This window comes from Vanellus vanellus (assembly GCF_965231255.1).
Source record: "Vanellus vanellus genome assembly, contig: HAP1_SCAFFOLD_2414, whole genome shotgun sequence".
In the NCBI taxonomy this organism is placed as follows: Eukaryota; Metazoa; Chordata; class Aves; order Charadriiformes; family Charadriidae; genus Vanellus; species Vanellus vanellus.
In genome coordinates this window covers 1-9,584 of record NW_028126824.1, presented here as the reverse complement: position 1 = coordinate 9,584, position 9,584 = coordinate 1, and the positions used below count along the sequence as shown (strand labels likewise).

The window sequence follows — 9,584 nt, the reverse complement described above, 5'->3', positions numbered from 1 at the left end:
ACGTTCCCCCCGGCCAATCCCCTTCTCCGCCGCCTCAGCGCCCGTCCCCGCCCTCGCCGCCCGCCCCCTGCCCAATCACCGTCGCCGCCGCGCAGACTGACAACCCCGCCACCCAACGGCGGGGCGGGAACGCTTTGACCGACGCTCGGCCCCGCCAATGGGCGCCGGGCGCGCCTCGGCGGCGGCGTGGAAGGTTCGCGAAGGCCGGCGGCTGAGGGGAGGCTCTATGGCGACCGGGGCGAACGCCACGCCGCTGGGCAAGCTCCACCCGCCCCCGCCGCCGGGGAAACCCGGCTTCCCGCTGCCGCCTCCCCCCGGTCTCGTCCTTCCCGGTCCTCCTCCGCCGCCTCCGCCCGCCGGTCAGGCCCCGGCCGCTTTACTAGGCCCCATGGCGGCCGCCGCCTATCCCTTCGCCGCCCTCCCGCCGCCGCCGCCGCCTCCCCCGCCGCCGCCGCCGCCGCCGCAGCCTCAGCCGCAGCAGCAGCCGCCGCCGCCCCCCCCGCCGCCGCCGCCGCCGGCCCAGCAGCAGCCGCAGCCTCAAGCGGCGGCCGCCCCCCCCCCGCAGCAGCAGCCGCCGCCGCAGCCGCAGCAGCAACCGCCGCCGGCCGCCCCCCCCGCCGGGCCCCCCCAGCAGCAGCCGCCGCCGACGGCCCCCGGAGCCGCGGCCTACGGGCAGTACCGCTTCCCCTCGCCGCCGCCCGGCCACGACCCGCCCGCCGCCCCGGCCCCGCCGGCCGCGGGCCCCCCCCAGCAGCAGCCGCAGCCGGGACCCCCCCAGCAGCCCTCGGCCGCCGCCCCGGGCCAGCAGCGGGCTGAGGAGAGCGGACCCGGCGGGGGGGGAGGAGGAGGAGGAGGAGGAGGAGGTGTCGGGCAGAATGAAGCCGGCGGGAGGGCGGTCGGCGTCCATAAGGGCTCCAGGAGGTCAGGTACGTGTCGGGGGGGGGTGGTGGTGGTGGGGGTAAGGTCGGTGCCGGGGGGGGGGGGGGGGGGTTAGGGGGGGCAGGAGGGTGTTATGGGGGGCAGGAGGCAAAGGGGGGAGTGGGGGGTTATGGGGGGGGCAGGAGGCCAAGGGGGGGGCTGGGGGGGAGCGATGGGGGGCCCAGGAGGAAAGCGGGGGGCAGTGGGGAAAAATGGGGGTGGGGGGGTAAGTGGTAAAGAGTAGTTTGGGGCAAAGTTCCGACCTGGGGGGGGTGGGGTGGTTGGGGGTCGAAGGTGAAGTTCGTGAGGGGGGAGGGGGGCAGGAGGCAAAGGGGGGTGTCCAGAGGAGTTATGAGAAGGTGGAGGGGCAAAAAGTGTGTGGGGGGGGTTATGGGGGGGTGTCAGGGAGATTTGGGGGGGCAGGAGGAAACAGGAGCTGCGGGGGTTTTGGGGGGGAAAGGGGTAAAGAGGGGCCCAGGGGGGTTATGGGGGGCAGGAAGGGGGCAGAGGGACCCCCCCAATTTACCCCCCGGGGGCCGAGTGACCCCTGACACCCCCCCCCCCCCCATCTCCGGCCGCCATTTTGTGGCCCCGCCGCTCCCCCGGGAGTCCCCCAACCGCCTGGAGTTGCCCAAAACGTGGGGTTTTTTTTGCCTCCCCCCCCCCAGATTTCCCGCGGAAGCGGAAGCGGAGCCGCTGGAACCAGGACTCGCTGGACCAGAAGACGGTGATCCCGGGGATGCCCACCGTCATCCCGCCCGGCCTCACCCGCGAGCAGGAGCGCGCCTACATCGGTAACCAGCCGCGCTTCGGGGCCGAAAACCCCCTTTTTGGGGCTGGGGGCGCCTCCCTCTCCCGCGGGGAACCCCCCCGCGCTGCCGGTTGAGCCCAGAGGGGGAGTTCGGGCCCAGTTGGGGCCCCGGAGGGGGGTTCTCCCCCCCTCAATCGCCACTTCCCGTCCCGTTTAACGAAGCCGCTGGCCGAGGCGCGGGTGCCGCGGCGGGGTTTGGGGGTGCTGTCCGGGGTTTGGGGCGATAATGGCTGGTTTTTTAGGTAAGAATGTGATTTTTTTAGGTTATAACGGGGTTTTTTGTAGGTGACAGCACGTTAATTTAGGTAACAATGTCCCGGTTTTGGTAATAACTTCCTGTTTGGGGGTAACAATGTTTTTCTTTTGACAATTCTGAGCAATGTCCGATTTTTTGGTAACGATGTTCTGGGGTAATAACGTGTCTTTTTTGGTAATAACCTACTCTCTAAGGTAAAACTGTCTTTTTCTAATGTAACAACGTCTTGCTTTGGCGATAATGTGTATTTTTTGGTGATAATGTTTGTTTCTAAGGTAATAACGTGGTGTTTTAGTTAAAAAACTCTGTGTTTTTAGTATTGTTGCCCAAATAAGGAAACGACTAGCTGTGGTTTTGGTAATGGTACCTCCTTGTTTGATAATAACCTGTGGGGGTTCGGTGATAACGCGCTTTTATTGGTAACAAGATGTGGGGTTTTGGTAACCATTTCTATTTTTGGTAATAACGTTTGTTGTTTCTCATAGTAACGTCCAGGTTTGTTGTAGTAACGTCTGATTTTTAGAGTAATAATGCCTGATTTTGGTAATAATGTTCATTTTTTCATAATAATGCCTGATTTTAGGGTAGCAATGTCTAGTTTTGGTAACAACACGTGCTTTTTTTCATGATAACGTCTGGTTTTAGCCTAACAATGTTTATTTTTGGTAATAATACTTGTTTTTTGCTTCATGATGATGCCTGGTTTTAGGGTAATGATGTCTGGTTTCAGGGTAATAATGTGCTTTTCTTGCTAGAAATGCCGGATTTTAGGGTAACGATGTGGTTTTTTTGAGTAGAAATGCCTGATTTCAGGGTAACAATGTGCTTTTCTTGCTAGAAATGCCTGTTGTTTTTGGTAATAATGTGCTTTTCTTGGTAAGAATGTCTGTTGTTTTGGCAACGATGTCCTTTTTTTGGTAACTCTGTCTTTTTTCCCACCCTTTTTTCTGTCCTAACCGGGTTTCTTCCAGTGCAACTGCAGATCGAAGACCTGACTCGCAAACTGCGCACGGGAGACCTGGGCATCCCCCCTAACCCTGAGGACAGGTTGGGACCTTCACCCACAGTAACTCCGCCTCCCGCTCCCTCTTTGGGGCGCTTTCTGTGGTTTTGATCATTCTTGTCGTTATTCTGACCGTTACCCCTGAAGGATTTCCGCAGCGGGCCGAGGCCGCGCCGTTCCGCCCCGCCGGCCGCCGCAGGGGAAGGGGCGGCCTTCGTTAACCCCGCCGGCAGATTAATTAGCGCCGGCGGATTAATTAGCTTAGCGAGCTGCGGGAGCTTAGGGAGGGCTGGGACTTTGCCCGCCTCCCTCCCTCCCGCGGCGGGACGGGGAAAGCGCCTGTTTCAGGGCTTTTCTCCCCGAAACCCGCGGCGGGGGCTCCCGCCGGCACCGCTTCGCCCCCGTTTTTCCCCCGTTTCCCACCGATTCGGTTCCGATCGGCAGCGGGGGGGGCGAGTTCCGCCACCTCCCCCCAAAAAAGGGCTCAAATTCCGCCCCCTTCCCCTCCCCTTTTTCACCCACTTCCACCCGATTTTTTGCGCGGCGGGGCAGAACGGGGGTCCCTCGCCCCGCGGCCGCCGGGAGGGGGCTAATGACTTTGTCGGCTGACGAGCCGCCGCTAACGAACCGGGGCCGCAGTCGGGGAGGCGGGGGGGATATCGGCCGCCCGGCACTGGGCTTTTGGGGGGAAATCCAAGAAAATCGGCAATAACCCTGACTTGCTCCTCCGCAGCGCGCCAGGGCAGAGCGCATCGTTAACGAGCTGGGGCGTCGTTAGCGCTAATTACCGGCGGACGCCTGTGTGCGGTGGCGGCGGGGAGGAGGGGGGGCGGTGTTATTAATTAATAATTAACGAGCGGTGATTAGCTGACCTTTCGTTTCCGCGTGTCGACAGTTCCCTTTAGGCCGCGAGGACGGTGGCGCCAACTGGTTTTAATCCAGAAAAGTTTCTTTCTCGCCCCAAAACGGGTGCAGGTTTCCGATTGCCGCCCGGGATGATTTTTTTGGATTATCCGCGTAATCTCTTCCCTTCTTGCAGCCTCATCCTAAATTTGCAATTCTGAGGGGGGTGGGCGTGTGTGAGAGAGAAAAAAAAAAAAAAAAAAGGTCCATAACTTAACCAAAACTTGAGGAATTGTGACTTTTTTTTTTTTTCCTTAATCGATGATAATTCTGACTTTTAATTCTGATTTTTCACCATAATCCTGGTTTTCCTCAACCCGAACACGGCTCTGCTAAACCGACCTTGACTCTTCCCTCCGTAGCTTTACCTGCCGCACTGCCAAAAGTCCCCAAAAGCTTCCCTCCCCCCCCCCCAAAAAACCCCCAAACTGGGGAAGCTTTTCTCTTACAAAAACAAAACCCAGAAATGGGCAAAATGAGGCCTCAAAAAAAAAAAAAAAAAAAAAAAAAAAAGGTAGAAAAGGGCAAAACCTGAACTCTTGCCCAGAAAAAAAAAAAGAAGAAAAAAAGTCTAAAATAGAAAAGGGCCAAAAGGAGGCTGGTTTTGGGGCGGCGGGGGTTCTTAATTGGGTGCTAATTAACGCCCTTTAATTACCCCCCTGGGGGAAGGGGGGGGCAGCCCCCTGTCCTGACTGTAGCAGAGAGGGGAAGATTGGGGGGGGGGGGATGGGGACAGGGGGGGTCTGTGGGTCGTGGGGGTCTGTGAGGGGGGCGCAGGGGGGGTCGGGGCGCGGGGTGACCCCCCTGTCCCCCCCCCGCAGGTCCCCCTCCCCGGAGCCCATCTACAACAGTGAGGGGAAGCGCCTCAACACCCGCGAGTTCCGCACCCGCAAGAAACTGGAGGAGGAGCGGCACAACCTCATCACGGAGATGGTGGCCCTCAACCCCGACTTCAAGCCCCCCGCCGACTACAAGTGAGGGGCGGGGGGGACACGACACATCTTTGGGGCCAATTCCGGCTATTTTGGGGCTTTCCCCGGGTTCTAACGCCGCCTTTTTCTCGCTCCCCTCCCTCCCAGGCCACCGGCGACCCGGGTGAGCGACAAAGTGATGATCCCGCAGGATGAGTACCCCGAGATCAACTTCGTGGGGCTCCTCATCGGCCCCAGGTGCGTCCGTGGCCCCCCCAGAACCGGGGGTGGCCCCTAACGAGGCTGGGCTCTTAACGAGGCTGGGTGCTTAACGAAGCCGGGGTGCTGGGCTCCTAATGAAGCCGGGGTGCTGCTGCTTTCCTGGCTCTCCCTGCCTGCAGGATCGGGGGGGGAACAGCAATTTTGGAGGGTGACACCCCTGTAAGGCCACCCCAAGAATTTAGGGGGCTCCTAATGGTGCTGGGTGCTTAATGAGACTGGGGTGTTAATGATGCCGGGCTCCTAACGATGCCGGGGTGCCACCCTGTTCCCAGCTCTCCCCGCCTGCAGGGCTTGGGGGGGGGGGCAGCAGTTTTGCTGAGTGATCCCTCCTCTCAGAGTCACCCTAAAAATTTGGGGGGCTCTTAATGACGCTGGGCACTTAATGAGACTGAGCTCTTAATGAGAGCAGGCTGCTAACGATGCTGGGGGATAACGCTGCCAGGGTGCCACCATGTTCCTGTCTCTCCCTGCCCTTGGGGTCCCCTGGTGTGCACCCCAGCTGGACCGTGGGGTGTTCCCCCCCAATTTGGGTGGGTGACCCCCCCCTTCAACATCCCCTAAAAGGTTTCAGGGGGGCTCTTAACGAGGCCGGGCTGCTAACGATGCCGGGGGTGGGTGCCGCCGTGTTCCCAGCTCTCCCCTCTGGGCGCGGGTGCCCCAACGGGTCCGTGGGGTGTCGTGACCCCCCCCAAATCGAGGTGAATGACCCCCCCTTTGCCCCCCCGCCCCAGGGGGAACACGCTGAAGAACATCGAGAAGGAGTGCAACGCCAAAATCATGATCCGGGGCAAAGGCTCGGTGAAGGAGGGCAAAGTGGGCCGCAAGGACGGGCAGATGCTGCCGGGGGAGGACGAGCCCCTCCACGCTCTGGTCACCGCCAACACCATGGAGAACGTCAAGAAAGCGGTGGAGCAGGTACGGGAGGGTCCCGGGGGGGGGTGGGAACCTCTGCCGCTCTTTTTTTTTTTTTTTTTTTTAACTTCAATTTCACCCCCTTTTTTCCAAAAAAACCCCACCACCTTCCCAGATCCGGAATATCCTGAAGCAAGGCATCGAGACGCCCGAGGACCAGAACGACCTGCGGAAGATGCAGCTGCGGGAGCTGGCGCGCCTCAACGGGACGCTGCGGGAGGACGATAACAGGTCAGGCGCGCCCCGAAACGCTCTTATTTCACCCCGAAATAGCATGCGCGCACCTCAAATAACCCCCTTTCACCCCAAAATAACTGCTGCCGCTCCTCCAGGATCCTGCGGCCGTGGCAGAGCACCGAGACGCGCAGCATCACCAACACCACCGTCTGCACCAAGTGCGGCGGGGCCGGCCACATCGCCTCCGACTGCAAGTTCGCCAGGTACCGCCCCCCCAAACCCCCCGAAATCGCCCCCCAAATCCCCCCAACGCCCCCCTGCGCTCTCAGGGGGGGCACACTCCCCTCTCCCTCGCTCCCTGAAGTAGGGGGAAGAAGGAGTGTGGGGGTCGGCACCTCCCTCCTCCCTCCGGAGGTGCTGGGAGGGTGCTGCCCCCGCTCCGAATTGACCTTTTTCCCCCCAATTCGCCCCCCCCAGGCCCGGGGACCCGCAGTCGGCGCAGGACAAGGCGCGGATGGACAAGGAGTACCTGTCGCTGATGGCCGAGCTGGGGGAAGCCCCCGTCTCCGTCAGCTCCAACGCCGCCCACAACAACAGCCCCCTCTCCTCCAGCCACCGCGCCGCCAGCCAGGCCAGCAGCCAGCCCCCCCCCGTGAGTGCCCCCCCAAACCCCCGCCTCCCCGCTGCTCGCCCCCGAGGCCCCGCTCTACCCCCCGATCCCCCCGCCAAGTGCCGCAGTCCCACCCCGACCCCCCCCAAAGGCCCCGATTTCCCCCCTGTTCCCCCCACAAATCACTCTCGGGGCGGCAGTTTGCCCCCAAACCCCTGAAAAGGCCCCAAATCGCCCCCCAAGCCCCCTGTCTCTCCCCCTAAATCCCCCCGAGCGCTCCAGTCTCCCCCTAAATGCCCCAGATTCAACCCAAATCACCCGAAAGGCCCCCATTCACCCGAAAGCCCCCCCAAGTGCCCCCATTTCCCTCCCAGATCACCCCAGTGCCCCAATTTCAACTCTAATCACCCGAAAGGCCCCAAACTCACCCCAATTCACCCCTCCAAGCCCCCTCTGTGCCCCCAGATCACCCCAAGTGGCCCAATCTGCCCCCCCGAGCTCCTCCTAATTCACCCCAAAGGCCTCAAATTGCCCCCCAAATGCCCCAATTTCAACCCAAATCATTTGAAAGGCCTTGGTCTCCTTCCAGTTCCCCCCACATGCCCCAGGTTCCCCCCAAAGACCCTGAACTCCCCCCAAATTGCCCCAAAGTCCCCAAACTCCCTCCACCAACCCCTCCCTCTCCCGCTAACTTCCCCGAGGGCCCTAAATTACCCCAAATGCCCCAATTTCAACCCAAATCATTTGGAAGGCCTCAGTTTCCCTCCCAAGCCCCCCCAGGTGCCCCAATTTCCCCCCAATGCCCCCCCTTTTCCCCCCAAATCCCCCCCAAGTGCCCCAGTTTCCCCCCCAAGCCCCCACCTCTTCCCCCAAAGGCCCCAATTTCCCCCCAGTTCCCCCCTAACACCCCCCCCCCCCACTTTGTGCCTCCCCCAGAGCCGCCCGCCCTGGATGAACTCGAGCCCCTCGGAGAGCCGCCCCTACCACGGGCTGCACGGGGGGCCGGGGGGGCCCCACAGCTTCCCCCACCCCATGGCCGGCATGGGGGGGGGCCACGGGGGGGGACACCCCCTCCAGCACAACCCCAACGGGCCCCCCCCTTGGATGCAGCCCCACCACCCCCCCATGGGGCAGGGCCCCCACCCGCCCGCCCACCCGGGACCCCACCACATGGGTAAGGACAATCCTGGACGGGGGGTTTGGGGTGAAAAGGGGGGGTTGGGGGGTTAGAAGGGGGGGGGGGGGAGTGTCAAAAGGGGGTTTGGGGGGTGAAAAGGGAGTTTTGAGGGTGAGGAAGGGGGTTTGGGGGGGTGAAAAACGAGTTTTGGGGGTGAGGAAGGGGGTGTGGGGGGAGGAGGGGGGGTTGGGTCAGAAAGGGGGTGTTCAGGGTAAAAAAGGGGGGTGAAAGTTTTTTTTTTTGGGGGTGAGAAGGGGGTGGGTTGGGGGTGAAAACGTTTGGGGGTAAAAAGGGGGTTTTTTTTGGTGATGAAGGATTTTTTGGGGGTGAATGGGGTTTGGGGGATAAAAAGGGCGGGGGTTGGGGTGAGAAAGGGGTTTTGGGGTGAAAATGGGTTGTTTCTTGGCTGAGAGGGTTAATGTTGGGGCGAGAAGGAGCAGTTTTGGGCCAAGGGAGGGGGTTCTTAGTGAAAAGCTTATTTTTCCTGAAAAGGGCTTTTGTGGGGTGAAGATCAGAACCTGGGAAGGTTCTTTTTGGGGGAGTGGGATCTCGAAGGGGGGGTATTGCTGGGGTGAAAAGGGGGGTGTTTTGGGGGTGAAAAGGGGGGGTTTGCCCCCCCCCACCCCCTCGCTAAGGCGACGGTCTCTCATTCCCTCAAGATCAGTACCTGGGAAATGCGCCGGTGGGCTCTGGGGTCTATCGCCTGCACCAGGGAAAAGGTGAGACCCCCCCCAAAATCCCCAACAACCCCCCCGGACCCCCTGATGCCCCTATTGCCCCTCAGACATCCCCAAAGCCCCCCACATCTCCCCAAAATCCCGCTACGCATCCCCTCCCCAACTCCTCCATCCCCAGTGTCTCCTCAAACACCCCTATTGCCCCCCCTAAACTCCCCCCCCCCACCCCTTTTGCCCCCAACACCCCCCAGATGCCCCCATTGCCCCTTAAGCCCCCCTTAGCCCCCCTGAGAAACACTTATTGCCCCCCAGTGCTCCTCCCAGACACCCCTATTGCCCCCCAGCACCCCCCCCAACGCCCCCCTTATCCCCCTTATTGCCCCCCAACGCCTCCCTCCACACGCCCCCTATTGCCCCCCAATGCCCCCCAACCCCTCCAGACACCCCTGTTGCCCCCAGCACCCCCCCCGGGCACTCCTATTGCCCCCCAACACCCCTCCTGACACCCCTGTTGCCCCCCAGCCCCCGTTACCCCCCCCGAGACACCCCTCTTGCCCCCCTAACACCCCTCCAGACACCCCCAGTGCCCTCCGACGCCCCCAGGCTCCCCCTAACCCCCCCCCCCCGTGTGCCCCCCCAGGTATGATGCCGCCGCCGCTGGGTATGCTGCCCCCGCCGCCCCCCCCGCCCGGTGGGCAGCCGCCCCCCCCCTCCGGCCCGCTCCCCCCGTGGCAGCAGCAGCCCCCGCCGCCCCCCAGCAGCAGCAGCACCCCCTTGCCCTGGCAGCAAAGTGAGTGTGGGGGGGGGGAACTGGGGGGGTTCTCCCCGGGTTTGGGGCACCTGGGGGGGGGGGGAAGGGGGGGAGGGGTCGTTTTGGGGACCCCCTCTGCACGAAAAGGGCTGTACTCCCTCTAAATTTAAACACCCTCTCTAAATTTAACCCCCAC

At 62.1% G+C, this 9,584-nt stretch overlaps 1 protein-coding gene across 1 annotated transcript; it reads left to right on the top strand.

Annotated features, from left to right (window-relative positions):
• Nucleotides 1-204: 204 nt before the first annotated feature.
• On the top strand, nucleotides 205-9,427 carry SF1 (splicing factor 1; the record flags this gene model as incomplete). The annotated part of the gene is made up of 12 exons (XM_082501454.1): nucleotides 205-926; nucleotides 1,587-1,712; nucleotides 2,957-3,032; nucleotides 4,713-4,865; nucleotides 4,971-5,060; nucleotides 5,816-5,999; nucleotides 6,112-6,227; nucleotides 6,329-6,436; nucleotides 6,651-6,825; nucleotides 7,720-7,957; nucleotides 8,620-8,679; nucleotides 9,278-9,427. Coding segments are annotated over exons 1-12 (2,176 nt in total), but the record flags the coding sequence as incomplete, so codon positions are not given.
• Between the last annotated feature and the right edge of the window lie 157 nt (nucleotides 9,428-9,584).